This window comes from Myotis daubentonii, chromosome 9 (genome assembly GCF_963259705.1).
Source record: "Myotis daubentonii chromosome 9, mMyoDau2.1, whole genome shotgun sequence".
NCBI classification, from domain to species: Eukaryota; Metazoa; Chordata; class Mammalia; order Chiroptera; family Vespertilionidae; genus Myotis; species Myotis daubentonii.
The window spans coordinates 79,903,767-79,921,578 of NC_081848.1; the positions used below are offsets into that span (position 1 = coordinate 79,903,767).

General features: G+C 40.8%; 1 protein-coding gene across 5 annotated transcripts in view; it reads right to left on the reverse strand.

The window, feature by feature from the left end:
• Positions 1-17,812, reverse strand: part of KDM2A (lysine demethylase 2A) — a 94,405-nt gene that overhangs the window by 20,395 nt on the left and 56,198 nt on the right. For all 5 annotated transcript variants that reach the window (XM_059709936.1, XM_059709934.1, XM_059709933.1 and 2 more), the window contains 4 exons: positions 16,607-16,760; positions 15,580-15,695; positions 9,379-9,505; positions 6,818-7,212 (listed from right to left, as the gene is read on the reverse strand). In XM_059709936.1, coding sequence (XP_059565919.1) covers positions 6,818-7,212; positions 9,379-9,505; positions 15,580-15,695; positions 16,607-16,760 — 792 coding nt within the window. The remainder of the gene's footprint in view (positions 1-6,817; positions 7,213-9,378; positions 9,506-15,579; positions 15,696-16,606; positions 16,761-17,812) is intronic.

A 17,812-nucleotide genomic window follows, 5' to 3' on the forward strand; every position in this document is an offset into this window, starting at 1 on the left:
GAGAGGGAAAGACAGAGAGAAATATCGATGTGAGAGAAACACATCGATTGGTTGTCTCCTGTAGGCGCCCCGGCCAGGGCCAGGACAGGGAGGAGCCTGCAACCAAGGTAGGTGCCCTTGATCACAATCGAACCAGTGACCCTTCGGTCTGCAGGCCGATGCTCTATCCACTGAGCCAAACCAACTAGGGCTATATTAATATATTAAAAGCTTCTTTTTGCAGATATTAAGATCTCTTTTATTAGCAAAACAAACACAAACAAAACAAGTCTGATTAAAACTCAGTCTTCCAGCTGACTCCCACCACCTTGCCGTGACCCTCTGTCAGAAGTTGATGTGGCTCTCGGCCACTGGGCTACCGTTGCATCAGGGATTGTATGAATGGATTACTGATGTAGATTATCAAGAATCTTGAGAAACCAAGATGGCGGCATAGGTTAATGCCGGAGATTGTTGCCTCGAACAACCACTTCAAAAAACCAACTAAAGACGGAACGGACATCATCCAGAACCACAGGAAGGCTGGCTGAGTGGAAATTCTATAACTAGGAGGAAAGAGAATCTCATACCCAGACTCAGAAGAGGCGCAGTGCTGAAGTGAAATACTCAGGTGCGGAGTGCTCGTGGAGCGGGCTGGCAGCGGAGGGCGCAGTTGTTGTTTTCAATCGGGAGGGAGTTTCAGACTCTGAGCTCCAGATCCGGGCGAGTCTCTAGGGACCCAGACTCAAACGGGAGAAGCGGGATGGTCTGGCTTCGGTGGGAACTCGAAGGCAGCTTTCTCTCCGAGGTTTGCAGCGGTTGCTGGGACTCTGTGAGGCAGAGCCCCTAGGGACGGAACTGAGAGCAGCCATAACTGCTTGCTCCTGCGCGCCCTGTAGATCCCCGGGGACCCGCCCTGCCCAAGCCCTGCGCAGAGCCATTTGCCGGATAGCCTCAGGCAAACGCTAGATTAGCACTGCCCTAGAGATCCAGCACAGAAGCTCTCCACTGCAGACACAGCGGACTCTCATAGCCAGTTAGCCTGGAGGTCAAATCAGGTATTGCCCACATCAATCAAGGCTTAACTACAACAAGACTGCACACAAAGACCGCTAGGGGGTGTACCAAGAAAGCATAAAAAATGCGGAGACAAAGAAACAGGACAAAACTGTCAATGGAGGATATTGAGTTCAGAACCACACTTTTAAGGTCTCTTAAGAACTGTCTAGAAGCCGCCGATAAATGTAGTGAGATCCTCAAGAAAACTAATGAGACCCTCAATGTTATGATAAAGAACCAACTAGAAATTAAGCATACACGGACTGAAATAACGAATACTATACAGACTCCCAACAGCAGACCAGAGGAGCACAAGAATCAAGGCAAAGATTTGAAATGCGAAGAAGCAAAAAACACCCAACCGGAAAAGCAAAATGAAAAAAGAATCCGAAAATACGAAGATAGTGTAAGGAGCCTCTGGGACAGCTTCAAGCGTACCAACATCAGAATTATAGGGGTGCCAGAAGATGAGAGAGAGCAAGATATTGAAAACCTATTTGAAGAAATAATGACAGAAAACTTCCCCCACCTGGTGAAAGAAATAGACTTACAGGTCCAGGAAGCCCAGAGAACCCCAAACAAAAGGAATCCAAAGAGGACCACACCAAGACACATCATAATTAAAATGCCAAGAGCAAAAGATAAAGAGAGAATCTTAAAAGCAGCAAGAGAAAGAAACTCAGTTACCTACAAGGGAATACCCATACGACTGTCAGCTGATTTCTCAACAGAAACTTTGCAGGCCAGAAGGGAATGGCAAGAAATATTCAAAGTGATGAATACCAAGAACCTACAACCAAGATTACTTTACCCAGCAAAGCTATCATTCAGAACTGAAGGTCTGATAAAGAGCTTCACAGATAAGGAAAAGCTAAAGGAGTTCATCACCACCAAACCAGTATTATATGAAATGCTGAAAGGTATCCTTTAAGAAGAGGAAGAAGAAGAAAAAGGTAAAGATACAAATTATGAACAACAAACATGCATCTATCAACAAGTGTATCTAAGAATCAAGTGAATAAATAATCTGGTGATCATAATAGAATCAGGGACATAGAAAGGGAATGGACTGACTATTCTTGGGGGGGAAAGGGGTGTGGGAGATGCGGGAAGAGACTGGACAAAAATCGTGCACCTATGGATGAGGACAGTGGGTGGGGAGTGAGGGCGGAGGGTGGGGCGGGAACTGGGAGGAGGGGAGTTATGGGGGGGGAAAAAAGAGGAACAAATGTAATAATCTGAACAATAAAGATTTAATTAATAAAAAAAAAAAGTTGATGTGCCCTCCTCTGCCCCCTCAACAATGCACGTACAAAGAGACTCTTTTTCCTACATTAATGGGACTATTCTATACACACTGCTCCAGGTCCTGCCTCTTTATTCAGCGTCTATCCAGGACACAACTTCTCAAGTTTAGAAATATGAAATATCTCACAGGAGGAGAGAACTCCATTCTATTTTTAGTCTACTTTTAGGATTCAAGGTGATCCACACACCTCTTAATCAGAACTTTACACATACTAATTACTTTCCCTTGAACCTTACCATTAAGTCAACACTTTTTAATGCCCCATTTTCATCGAATCCCCTTCTAACCCTATATTCTATGATTTGCTCTTCATCACTGTAGAACTTAACATTTTGGCATCTTCAAAGCCCTTATACCACATCACTAAAACTGACTTCTTCCAGAAAATATGTTTATGAACATCTCATCTCACCACTTTTTTTCTCCTCTCTTCTGCCAGTTCTTTGTGGCTCTCAACAAAACCAATCCTTTCCTCTGCAGGAAGGGTAAACGAAGCTTGCTTCTGTCCTCCACGGCAGTGTAGCCTTCTGTGCTACAAACACTAAGTTCTCTAGCACTACAGTCTCTAGTTGTATAGTTATTCGGCACTTAACCAACCCAATGCTTTTTTTCTTTCAGATTTTCAAATTATTCAAGCTCCAAACTCACTATTATCTGAAGCTCAGATTAAATATAGTCAAACGTAGGAATAATTAATTCATTTGATCTTTTTAAAAAAACATTTCATTGATATCAGAGAGAGAGATAAATATCAATGATGAGAGAATCATTAATTGGCTGCCTCCTGCACGACCCACACAGGGGCTCGAGCCCGTAACTTGGGCATATGCCCAGACCGGAAATTGAACCTGTGACCTCCTGGTTCATAGGTTGATGCTCAACCACTGTTGTCACGCTGACCGGGCAATTAATTTGATCTTAAGTTAAAGTACCTGCAGAGCTGGGATCTGAAGCTGTTGTCTTCTGATTATGATTATGGTATTGGGTAAACAAAAAAAGTTGTGGAAAGGCCTCTGCAGGGGAAATTCAAACATTGTCAGCCTATGGAGTCATCTTACTGTTGATTCATTCCTCATGCTCTAGTCTCTGTGCCCTTCTATCTTAGCCAGCAATGGCAGCCATGTTTCTCATGATTCCTGATAAACTAAGGATGCTCTCTCTAGACCAGCGGTTCTCAACCTGTGGGTCGCTATCCCTTTGGCGGTCGAACGACCCTTTCACAGGGGTCGCCTAAGACCATCCTGCATATCAGATATTTACATTACAATTTATAACAGTAGCAACATTACAGTTATGAAGTAGCAACGAAAATAATTTTATGGTTGGGTCACAACATGAGGAACTGTATTTAAAGGGCCAGAAGGTTGAGAACCACTGCTCTAGACACTTTTATAATGTTTACATTTATTTATTTATTTATTTATCTTTTTAAAAATATATTTTATTGATTTTTTACAGAGAGGAAGGGAGAAAGATAGAAAGTTAGAAACATCAATGAGAGAGAAACATCGATCAGCTGCCTCCTGCACATCTCCTATTGGGGATTTGCCTGCAACCAAGATACATGCCCTTGACTGGAATCGAACCTGGGACCTTTCAGTCCGCAGGCCGACGCTCTATCCACTGAGCCAAACCAGTTTCAGCAAACAGTATTTTTTTAAAAATATATTTTATTGATTTTTTACAGAGAGGAAGGGAGAGGGATAGAGAGTTAGAAACATTGATCAGCTGCCTCCTGCACACTCCCCACTGGGTATGTGCCCGCAACTAAGGTACATGCCCTTGACTGGAATAGAACCTGGGACCTTTCAGTCCCCAGGCCAACGCTCTATCCACTGAGCCAAACCGGCCAGGGCTATAATGTTTACATTTAAAGAGTCCTCTTTAAATGTATCTTCTAAACTCATTGCCCTTCTAGAAGCCTCCTTTTACATTGCTTAATATTTGAACCAAATCTTTCTTAATTTTCCCTTACCACTCTACTTCCTCTACTTTGGTAAGAGAGTTTGCCTATTTCGATCATGATACTTGATCTTGTATAAATGATTAGCAGATTATAATATGGCTTCCTACAACTGGATTCTGGACATCACTATAGACATCCCTTAGGATTGAAAAGATATTTCTCTTTTTCATGAATCAGAAATACCCAGACCAAAAGAATGTTAGTGAGATAAAAATTTAGAAATCTTTCTTCTTAGGGTTCTTAAAGGCAATTATACAAATTACTAAGTTCCCAAAGTCGTAATTTTATGTTTCCCACATGTATCCATGATGGAATGGTTACATATAAAAAAAATAAATTCTGGCCCTAGCTGGTTTGGCTCAGTGGATAGAGCGTTGGCCTGAGGACTAAAGGGTCCCGGGTTCGATTCCGGTCAAGGGCACATACCCAGGTTGCGGGCTCAATCCCTAGTTGGGGGTGTGCAGGAGGCAGCCAATCAATGAGTCTCTTTCATCATTGATGTTTTTACTCTCTCTTCCTCTCTGAAATCAATAAAAAAATATATTAAAAAAAAACCCCACAAACTCCTGTAGAAAAAAAAGAAAGACATTACACTCAAATTCTCAGGAAAATATACTTATATGTGTCCGATCACAATGGAAAAGAAAGAAACTAAGTGTCCTTTGATTACTTAAGGATGGGAAGTGAGTCTGAGGTCTAGCTTGTGAGTCTGGAAATTTATGGCTATGTTTGCTTTGTGCTATGCATTAATCATTATAAAACAGGACTGCACCTACCTCGAACTTTGTCATTTCCTCCCCTAAATACAAGGTAAAGTGACGCCACTTGCCTCTTCTAGAGCAAACCATATAAAACCAAACTATAAAACCAATTGTCCAGGGAGAGAACCAACTTCACCAGGTTAGACTCCTTTTAGCCTCTCTGATTTTTACCTTTTTACTGAGGCATAAACAATAAGATATAATGAAAATGTCAATCATATAAAGAAAAAAAGTTCAGGTCCTATTCCAGTCTTTGGAATTCTTTCCTGAGGTAGCTGCAAAAGGTTGGAAGCACTTCAGTTGGTTAGTGGTGACCAAAGAAAAACTTGAATCAGTAATCAGAGATGGAAAAAAAAACCCTAGTATGAGATATTTAGCCCATCTACCTTAAGGTGACAGAATTATTCCCTATAATCCTTCTGAGGCTTAAAATAATCTATGACAGGCTTTAAAAATAACACTTACTACAAATTGTGAGTTAGCTTTCTAATACACATACCCATGCCCTGCAACCAAGACACAGTTCCAGACACTGACTTAAATTGTTATTCCCAGCTTTTCATTTTTTGTTGTTCATTTTAATGGCTACATATGAGATAATACCAAAAAGAGCTCCCTCCAGCTCAGAAGGCTCAAATCTGGATCCCTTAAAAATAAACTCATTTTGCCCGGCTAGCATGGTTCAGTGGTTGAGCATCGACCTATGAACCACAGTTCAATTCCTGGTCAGGGCGCATGCACAGGTTGTGGGCTCAGTCCCCAGTAGAAAGCATGCAGGAGGCAGCAGATCAATGATTCTCTCTTATCATTGATGTTTCTCTCTCTCTCCCCTCCCTTCCTCTCTGAAATCAATAAAAATATCTAAAAAATAAGAACATATTTAAAAAAACACAAACTCATTTCTTTGAGACCAACACATGAGGCATGGGAAAGGCTTTCAAGATTAGTAATACCGAAGAGATCTTTCTCTCTTTTTTTCAAAAAATATATTTTTACTGATTCAGAGAGGAAGGGAGAAGGAGAGATAGAAACATCAATGATGAGAGAAACTCATTGATTGGCTGCCTTCTGCACGTGCGCCCCCCCCCCCCCCCCCCCCGGGGATCTAGCCTGCAACCAGGTATATGCCCTTGACTGGAATCGAACCTGGGACCCTCCAGTCTGCTGGCTGACGCTTTATCCACTGAACCAAACCAGCTATGGCTGGGAGATCTCTTGGAAAAAAAGATAAAGATATACAACATGAAGAAACTTGATATGATAGGTTGCATTATATTTAAAATGATATTTTTTTAAAAGTTGCCCTATATATTTATGTCTTCCCACTAAATTTGAAACTAAATATGCTAAACCTACTTAATATAATCCAACATAAAATAATTTCTTTCTTCTGTTTGGGGTAAGACTGTTAGACATTATTACTGGTCACTTTTGTTTTGAAATAGGCCTGTTTATCTGAGGGTAACTTAAGTTTAAAGTAGTATTTCAACAGGCACCTCTTTTTTTCTTAATATAAACACTTTCCCAGGCTCTTCTTTATTTTTATGATCAGCCTGCAATTTTTGTTTTTAAGACTAAATTTAAGTCCTGATGATCAAATATTAGTATTTTCTCAACAGGCACCTCTTTTTAGGAACTAAAACACTATGCAGTACAAAGTCATACAAAATTTCTTTCTCAGAATCCAGAAATTGACAGCTCTAGTCAGATCAGTAGCAGTCATACAACACAACCAACTTTTACCTTTACGTCAGCAATAAGAGCATCTTCATCTTCTATCCCTGTAGGGACACATTTCTTGTGTAGTGGCAGAGACTCCAACTTGTCTACAAGGCAGCGAAGGCCTTCGAGCTCAAAATGGGTCAGATGCACCTGCCTGTCCTTTCGGGGACTACACTGGGGATCCCACACTTGGCCATTGTGGGAGCCCCGGCTAGAGTCAGATGATGAATCTCCAGACAAGCTTTTCTTCAGACTTGGAAGACTTCGGCAGGTTTTGCCCAGTCCATCATAATCCAGGTTGACCCCATTGGCTACAGGGCTAGTGAGGACCGAACGCCTACTACTGAAGCGCCGGGGTTCTCGATCCACTGCTTCTTCATCTCCATTTCCAGATTCCAACCCATTTAACTCCAAATCTGTTGGTATGAAAAAAAAAATGCAGTAAGAACAAGCCACTTGGCCATGTGATCAATGAGAGAAATAGGCAGCATAGGAGGGGCCTTCAAGTTATAAATAATGAAGTTGTAACATGTTTAAAATGGTCTCTCCTTATTCCAACACCCATATGTCCACTATTAAAAATCACAGCTATAGGATTTTCAGAAGATTGAGAAGAGCTCGATTTTGTGTGCTAAAAATTAGTTACCTATGAAAATTATTGTAAACTAGGGGCCCGGTGCACGAAATTCGTGCACTGGGTGTGTGTGTGTGTGTGGGGGGGAGTGTCCCTCAGCCCAGCCTGCCCCCTCTCACATACTGGGAGCCCTCAGGCGTTGACCCCCATCACCCCCCAATCGCAGGATCGGCCCCTTGCCCAGGCCTGACGCCTCTGGCTGAGGCGTCCGGCCCGGGCAGCGGGGACCCGCAGCTGCAGCGGCCCCATGATCGTGGGCTCCGCTTTAGGCCCAGGCAAGGGACCCCTAGCTCCTGGGACTGCCAGCTTCGACTGTGCCTAGCTCCCATCGCTGGCTCCACCCCTACTTCCTGCTATCACTGGCCAGGGCGGAAAAGGCACCTGATTTTCCCATCATGGCTGGGGGGCAGGGCAAAGGCCGCCCCAGGGCCGCCTTTGCCCTGCCCCCCAGCTCTTAGCTCCCCCCTGGGTTTCCAATCACTGTCAGTGGCAGGGGGCTTCTTCCTGCTTTCCCTTTCGCCTCCCTGCATTGTGCCTACATATGCAAATTAACCGCCATCTTGTTGGCAGTTAACTGCCAATCTTAGTTGGCAGTTAATTTGCATATAGCCCTGATTAGCCAATGAAAAGGGTAGCTCCTACGCCAATTACCATTTTTCTCTTTTATTAGTGTTGATTAATTTCAAGTTCAAACTCAAATTTGGGGTTATGATTTAATTATCTTTTTAAAAAGTAGACAGTTGCCGAAACCGGTTTGGCTCGGTGGATAGAGCGTCGGCCTGCGGACTGAAGGGTCCCAGGTTCGATTCCGGTCAAGGGCATGTACCTGGGTTGCGGGCATATCCCCAGTGGGAGATGTGCAGGAGGCAGCTGGTCGATGTTTCTCTCTCATCGATGTTTCTAACTCTCTATCTCTCTCCCTTCCTCTCTGTAAAAAATCAATAAAATATATTTAAAAAAAATAAAATAAAATAAAATAAAAAGTAGACAGTGTGAAGCACATGCTAGTATACTTAAAAAGTAGTTTTGTAAACTAAGAACTGAGTTACTATAAGACCCACGAATCCATCATCTGGGTATCTGCCCCCCAAATTTGTAAACATTTACTCATAAAGACATTTGTAATCCCTATGCTCATTGCTGCATTATTCACCATAGCCAAGACATGGAAACAATCTAAGTGTCCTTAGATGGATGACTGGATAAAGATGTGGTACATACAATGAAATACTACTTAGCCATATATATGTGGGATATAAAGCTGAAAGCAATAAACAAACAAGCTCAGACATAGACAACAGTATGGTGGTGACTAGAGGAGAGGGGAAGGGGGGTGAGAGGAAGATGAAGAGTGTAAAGGGGGACAAATATATGGTGATGGAAGATGATATGACTTTGGGTAGTGGGCACTAATGTAATATACAAGTCATGTATCATAGAAATGTACAATTGAAACCTCTGACCCTATTAACCAATATTATCCCAATATATTTAATAAATTTTTTTTAAAAAGTAAGACAGCCGAAACCGGTTTGGCTCAGTGGATAGAGCGTCGGCCTGCGGACTGAAAGGTCCCAGGTTCGATTCCGGTCAAGGGCATGTACCTGGGTTGCGAGCACATCCCCAGTAGGAGATGTGCAGGAGGCAGCTGATCGATGTTTCTCTTTCATCGATGTTTCTAACTCTCTATCTCTCTCCCTTCCTCTCTGTAAAAAATCAATAAAATATATTAAAAAAAAAAAAAAAAGTAAGACACATACCAGAAAATTGATTCCTTTCTTGAGGAATGAAGTAATAACAAACTCAGACAGAGATCCAGAATATTTCATTTAGCCTAGTAATTCACATCTGGGTAGGAGATCAGCTGTTAACCAGCCTGCTGAATATTCTTGGCCACACCCTCAATCCTGTAGGGTGTCTTGAAAGTTTGTATAGGCAGAAAACTTACCCATGCTGAGGGACTCTTTCTGAAATTCCTTGGTTAGGTGGGAGCGGTTGGTTATGCAGTACACATAGCGCTCCAACACATACCAACACATCTCATAGTAGAATGGATAGCGAAACTTATTTGGAACCTACAGAAGCAAAATAATGAGAAAAGAAAGTTAATATCAACTTTAAAAGTGAGTTAGATAACTATATCACTGCAATAATTAATCTAGAAAAAACTCTCTAGTCAACCTGAAAACCCAGGCTGGCATTTTCTATCTGACAACCTAGAAAATGTTGATCTTGGGAAACAATCACTAAAGATAAATGGTACTTGGAAAGACCATTCAGAACAACCAAAAAACTGTCATTATTTATAACTTCTGAGAAGGAAAGCATCAAAAAGAAGTTCTGAGACAGAGAGTTACCATGTAAGACGCAATATACTTAATTGAGAAAATTGTTTTAGGGTTCTTAGAATACAAAGGCATGTCAAGCATCTGGCCTTTACTATAGTTCTACCCTGAATAAGAAGGCCATGGAATAAAGAATCTAATGGAAAAACAGAACATGAAATTAAGTTATATGTTTTTATTATGTCCTTACATCTATGAAAGTATAATTAGAGACTCATTCTCTAGCTATATCCAGTCCATGATACAAGACTATTTTCCCTGCTATCAACTCTCAGCTTGCCTGTCTTGCACTTTGTAGTTTGCCAAGATGTTATGTCCACAAATCAAGATTACTGTTCCACATGGCCTAATCAGTCACTATCTTTGTTTTCTTTCCATTTTTCCCAAAAGTGGCATGAAATTATTCCAGCTAAATAATAATAAAAAGAATAGTCCTTTAGATCTACCCAAGCCAAGGAAAAGGCAAATCAGTATGTATTATTCAGTGAAGAAGACCAGTGATGGGGGCTATCCTAAATATAGTTTGTTGTTTTCATTTAGAGAGGCCACCTTTCAGAAGAATAAGCAAAACAACATGTTAAAGACTGTTCTAAATAAGCAACTCCTGAGAGTAAGTTCCCATCTCCTTTTCAAAGCTGCATGTCAGGTAGTCTTCCTAAGTTGAGGTGAGCTGGATGGGAGTCCCTTTTCAAAACCCTTCACCAAGAAAGGGTATAGCTCAGTGGTAGAACATGTGACTGCAAAATCCTTCACCAGGTCACAGGGCACTTTCCTCATCCAAGGCAGGAGAGGCATGTACTTCTCATTAGTTTTCCAACTCAGAGAAGCCAGGCTCTGGGTCTGGGTCTCTTATGTGGCTACAACAAGAAGAGGTTTCTCCTCTCTTATTTAAAAGTCAAATTTACTTCTTGGTAGATAGGGGGATGGACCACAAAAATTAATATATGATCTCCCCAAATTAAAGCCATTTTGGACTCTTCAGAACTGAGTAATATTGATAAGAAAAAAAGAAAAAGAAAATACATAATAGGACCTTAAACTTTTTATTTTTTACTTGAACTCATCAGATTATGTTAGTAATAGTCAAGATATCACATACCCATCCTGCCCCATTACATTTTACCTATACTGCCAGACACCAGAGAGCATATCAATTTCTGAGACTGGGTTCAAATTTTTTGCAAAAATTTTTAGCTCCTCATTACAAAATTATTGATCCTTTAAGCACTATCAGGAGAATAATTACTAACACTTAAGTTTATATAGTATATTTCTACACTGGCATGGCAAAAGTAACCAAAGCAATGCCTTAAATTTATATTTCTTTCATAAAACATCTTTTTATATTCTTCTTTAAACTTGGTAAGTTATAGAGATCAATAATATATTAAACATATACCAGGTTGTTATTTAGCACATAAAAGGTTGATGTAGAAAGCAATTAAAAACAAAACAAAACAATACTTCATTTTATAGAAAGATAGAAGGGTTCCTTATTTGGAATAAAATAATTAAGCCATACTTAATAACTACTAGAGGCCCAGCACATGAAATTCATGCAAGGGGCTCGGCCCTCGCAACCCCTGCTGCCTTGGCCCTCGGGCCCTCGCAGCCCAGCTTCGTCCGGATGGTGATTCTGCTGTTTGGTCTAATCAGCATATTAGCTCTTTATTATATAGGATTATTACAACTTCAAACTTATTAAACTCCTTGCTATCTTTTGTAGTTTCATTATGCTTAACAAACAAGCAGAAGTTCACCTTTAGAAAATTCATTTAAAAAGCACCGTATTCTCTCTTAATTCTGCTAATAGGGCAATCCCTGTAACTCCAACAGTACCAATCTTGTGTATAAGATAATAAGTAGTTCCTAACCAAAATAAATGTTTCAAAATAGACACCAAAATAGTTAACTGACCATGTTCACAGTAAACAGGCCAATACCTATTCCTTCTAAAAGGTGTAAATTCTTTACTAACTGCTACTTTTTAATTTAAAAACTTTCAAGTCCACCAAAAAGTTTCAAGTGCAGTACCATGAAGACTTCTCTAACTTCTCCAAGATTCACCAATTGTTAACATTTCTCCATATTTGTTAATCTCTATTCATATATGCTATTATTTGCTGAACTACTTCAGAGGAAGTTATGAACATCACATGCCCTAAATATTTTGTACTCTAATTGCTGTTTAATGTCAAAATATTCTGTACTCTAATTGCTGTTTAATGTCAATACCATCTATACTTCAATCATATACAGATATAATTCAGCCCTGACCAACTAGGGTCTGCCCTATTTAACCCTAAGGCATGGGTCAGCCAGCAAGTAGCAGCTGATGGATTTGGTCAACTATCCTATATAATAAAAGGGTAATATGCAAATTGCCCCTAACAGCAGAACTGGGAATGACTGGTCACTATGACACACACTGACCACCAGGGGGCAGACGCTCAATGCAGGAGCTGCTCCCTGGTGGTCAGTGCGCTCCCACAGGGAGAGCTCTGCTCAGCCACAAGCCAGGCTGACGACTACCAGTACAGCGGTGGTGATGGGAGCCTCTCCCGCCTCCTCAGCAGCACTAAGGATGTCCGACTGCAGCTTAGGATGGCAAGTGGACATCCCCTGAGGGCTCCCGGGCTGCCAGGGGGACATCTGACTGCCAGCTTAGGCCCAATCCCCCGGGGAGCAGGCCTAAGCCAGCAGATGGTCATCCCCCGAGGGGTCCCAGACTGCGAGAGGGCACCGCCCTGGCTGAGGAACCCCTTTACCCCCAACTGCACAAATTTTTGTGCACTGAGCCTCTAGTCTGTTTTATAAGGCCTGTGAGCTAAGAGTGTTTTTCATATTTTTAAATGGTTGAAAAAATACCCTAAAAGAGCATTTGTGACAGGAAAAATATATGAAATTCAAATTTGTGTCCATAAATAAAATTTTATTTTATTTAAGCCATGCTCAATCTTTTAAATATTTCATTCTACAAGGCAGAGTTAGAAAATAGACAGATATTGTACAGCCCACAAAGCCTAAAATTTCTACTATCTGGTCCTTTACAGAAAAGGTTTGCTAAATCCTGCCTTAAAGTACCTACTGCATGTAATGAACTAACTTTTTTCCTATACGTCTAGAATGAAATCAGCTCTGTACCATCCTAGGGAAAACAGAAACAAGACACACAAATCATTTTCTACAATACTTAATTCTCTCATAGATTTCTCTCAGTTGAGAAAGGCAGTATACACATTTCTATAGTAAACTACAATAGTTTGAGTGTTAGTAAAGAAAGATACATGAACTTAAAAGTTGTGGATCTTGAGTTGATAAGTCCCATTACAACAAATTATTCTAAGAGCATAAAAATGAAAAACATGGCTCAAGACACTATCAAATGTCTACCTCTAGCCCAGCCGTGGGCAAACTACGGCCCACAGGCCGGATCCAGCCCGTTTGAAATGAATAAAACTGATAACTTTGGAGAACCAAGATGGCGGCATAGGTTAACGCCGGAGTTTGCTGCTTTGAACAACTACTTCAAAAGTGAAACTAAAACACGGAACGGACATCACCCAGAACCACAGGAACGCTGGCTGAGTGGAAGTCCTACAACTAGGAGGAAAGAGAAACGCATACGGACACTCAGAGGAGGCACAGTGCTGAAGTCAAATTCTGAGGTGCGGAGTGCGCGGAGCGGGCTGGCGGCGGAGGGCGCGATTGTTGTTTTCAATCGGGAGGGAGTCGCAGACTCTGAGCTCCAGATACAGGCGAGTCTTTAGGGACCCAGGCTCAAACGGGAGAAGCGGGACTGTCGGGCTTCGGTCAGAGCGAGTGCAGCTTTCTCTCCGAGCTTTGCAGCGGGTGCTGGAACTCAGAGAGGCAGAGCCCCTGGGGACAGGACTGAGAGCCGCCATAACTGCTCTCTCCGGCCCACCCTGTTGATCCTGTGCAACCCGCCCTACCCAAGCCCTGCACAGAGGCATTTGCCGGATAGCCTCAGGCAAAGGCTAGATTAGCACCTCCCTAGAGGACAGAAGTTCTCTCACTGCTGACACAGCTGATTTTCATAGCCACTTGGCCTGGAGGTCAAACCCTCCCTGGAATTAGCTACAACAATCAAGATTTATCTATAAGACTGCGAACAAAGACCACTAGGGGGTGCACCAAGGAAGCATAACAAAATGCGGAGACAAAGAAACAGGGCAAAATTGTCAATGGAAGAAATAGAGTTCAGAACCACACTTTTAAGGTCTCTCAAGAACTGTTTAGAAGCTGCCGATAAACTTAATGAGATCTACACGAAAACTAATAAGACCCTCGATCTTATATTGGGAAACCAACTAGAAATTAAGCACACACGGACTGAAATAACGAATATTATACAGACGCCCGACAGCAGACCAGAGGAGCGCAAGAATCAAGTCAATGATTTGAAATGCGAGGAAGCAAAAAACATCCAACCGGAAAAGCAAAATGAAAAAAGAATCCAAAAATGTGAGGATAGTGTAAGGAGCCTCTGGGACAGCTTCAAGCGTACCAACATCAGAATTATAGGGGTGCCAGAAGATGAGAGAGAGCAAGATATTGAAAACCTATTTGAAGAAATAATGACAGAAAACTTCCCCCACCTGGTGAAAGAAATGGACTTACAGGTCCAAGAAGCGCGGTGAACCCCAAACAAAAGGAATCCAAAGAGGACCACACCAAGACACATCATAATTAAAATGCCAAGAGCAAAAGATAAAGAGAGAATCTTAAAAACAGCAAGAGAAAGAAACTTAGTTACCTACAAGGGAATACCCATACGACTGTCAGCTGATTTCTCAACAGAAACTTTGCAGGCCAGAAGGGAATGGCAAGAAATATTCAAAGTGATGAATACCAAGAACCTACAACCAAGATTACTTTATCCAGCAAAGCTATCATTCAGAATTGAAGGTCTGATAAAGAGCTTCACAGATAAGGAAAAGCTAAAGGAGTTCATCACCACCAAACCAGGATTATATGAAATGCTGAAAGGTATCCTTTAAGAAGAGGAAGAGGAAGAAAAAGGTAAAGATACAAATTATGAACAACAAATATGCGTCTATCAACAAGTGAATCTAAGAATCAAGTGAATAAATAATCTGATGAACAGAATGAACTGTTGATTATAATAGAATCAGGGACATAGAAAGGGAATGGACTGACTATTCTTGGGGGGGAAAGGGGTGTGGGAGATGTGGGAAGAGACTGGATAAAAATCGTGGACCTATGGATGAGGACAGTGGGTGGGGAGTGAGGGCGGAGGGTGGGGCGGGAACTGGGAGGAGGGGAGTTATGGGGGGGGGAAAAAAAGGAACAAATGTAATAATCTGAACAATAAAGATTTAATTAAAACAAAACAAAACAAAAAAAAAAAACAAAAAAAAAAAGAAATGAATAAAACTATTGAAAAAAAAGACCATACCCTTTTATGTAATGATGTTTACTTTGAATTTATATTAGTTGACACAAACACTCCATCCATGCTTTTGTTCCGGCCCTCCGGTCCAGTTTAAGAACCCATTGTGGCCCTTGAGTCAAAAAGTTTGCCCACCGCTGCTCTAGCCCCATAAAAATCTGAGATATCAAGAACCTCTATGAATTGGAGTCCCCCAAAACAAGCATGTAGATCGTTAAAACTTTTCTTTCAGTGTTCTCAAAATGTGAACACTGCATTTTAATCCAAAGAAAAATTAAAGTTTTGAGATAAAACTATCAATGAATCTCTTATAACATTTATCTAACTGGAGTAATCCTGTTCACATCAACTGTTACACAGAATTACTTACCCGTGTCCGATCTTCAATGTTGTATATTTTTAACTGCATGGGGATATTGAAACTGTGCAAGAAATTGCCTCCAAACACTAACGTGTCTGTAGGAGTATACACAGCATGAATCCAGCCTAGAAGAAAGGGAGTGAAGGGTAGTTGCTGTAAGTACACATTATGAAATGGCTCTTTCAGAGAACTAGTACAAGATTCCTACACCACACATTTTTTTTTTCTGCCTCTTAGTGGTTGGTCAGATTCTTTAATCTCTTGCAGTTTCACTATCCTCTATAAAACACAAATTATACTTTACATGCTTGTTGGTAAGTATTAAATGAGAAAATGAATGTAAAGTGTTTTTTTAAAGCCTTGTCGAAACAAGGCCACCAAAAATTTTGGTTGCCTCCCCGCAAAAAAAATTGGGAGAGAGAGAGATGTAACAAACTTTTAATAAATGCTGCTTCTATTTATTGGAGTACCTACTATGATTAGGCTCAGTATAAGAGTTTACATGTATTTTCATTTACTCCTCACAACAAAATAAAACAGAGATTTAAATACTTGACAAAAGTGGTTTAGCAGATAAATGCATAGTCAGAATTCTAATACATGTCTGTGACCCTAAAAGCTGTGCTCTGAGTACTTATTTTGAAACTAATGACCTGATAAAAAATATTACTAATTCAGCACTTTTTCTAGCTTTCAGTCATCCTCTAGAGGAGCAGGTAGTTCTTAACCAGAGGTTTGTATATCACCTGCAGAACTGGTTTTATCTAGAGATTCTGAATTTCTAGGGCTAATGTGGGGCCCAAACATATAGATCTGAAAAGCATCCATTGGCAATTCTGATATATACATTTAGCGGAAAATCACTGCCTTAAAAGAAAAAAACCTCAGCATCCACTGCATAATGACAGGAAAGGACACTGCTGTTTTCTGCCTACCCTAGCATCATAATCATTCTTGGGAGTAATCCATCAATTCCTTTTGACTTTAAGAAAAAAAGTGGCTAGAGTAGATAATCCATTTTTCCTATCCTGCTTACCTGAGGGAATGACGAAGGTATAGCCCTGCTTGAGCTCAATGCGCTGGCAATCTGACACCCGGTCACCCAGAAAGATGTCTCCCTGTTTCCCTGACAGCAGCCAATTCTCGTACAGCTCCAGGTTGTGGGCTGTAGGGGGGATGAGCCAGAAGACCTGTGAGTTAAAAAACTTCAGTCTGTTAACCGCCATTGACATGACCCAGTCACCCCCCTCAACTGATAAATAGATACAAAGTTAAAACCAACATGTAGAAGAAAGGCAAGCAATTCTCCCAGCTAACAGAACTTGATCACTGGGAAATTCTAAGGGTCCCAAAAAGTACATATTGTTTCATCCTCCACTTGATGAAGAGTTTCCCTGAGATTTGAATGTAGAACAAAGAACCTATCTAAGACTCAGAAAGAACTGGGGCATTGGGCTTATTACCTAGGCAGTCCCTTATTCGCCCCTGGCTGTCTGGCCTCTATAGTTCTACTGTTAGGTACAAAATCTTTAAGAGACTGTCTGGGTTGCTTTGTTCCAAGGTAGCTACCAAGACCAAAAGAATAAAACTTAAGGTACCACTTACATGGATCCAAAGTAAATAAAATGATTTTGGATTTAGAGGTACAGTTGTTCTAGATTAGGACCTCACATTTTAAAAGGTTTAAAACTTTATCTGTTTTTATTCCAGTTTTACTTTTCTCTCACAAATGCATTAAATTCTAAGGGGGAAAAGCGTAACAATAAGAGTATAATACTATAAACCCCTAATATTAGTTCTAGATTTCCATTCTCACACCATTTCAGAAACACTCCAACAAGCTGAAATATAGTTCTTTATAAATGCGAATAATCTTTCAAAATCTATTTATAACTTCAGAAACGTCTTAAAGGTATCCTTTGGCCCCATTTTACACCAATGCCTTCATATAGGGAAAGGTACTTTAGATCTCAATTTGCTGATTTCATTGTGAATCTATCCAAAATTTGTGTGTCCTTTTACTATCTTATTATGCTCCCACATAGAGAAATTATCTTGTCCTCCTAAAACCACTTCCTTGCCTTCATTTGGAGAATTCTGCTTTGGGGATCTACAAACAGGACTGTTGAGGTTTGCTAAATACTATGCAAATATTGGCATGATCATAGTGGTCTAGATGAATACTAATTCCTATTGAATTCTAGCCAAGAAGGTCAACTAAATCTATAATTATCTCTAGATA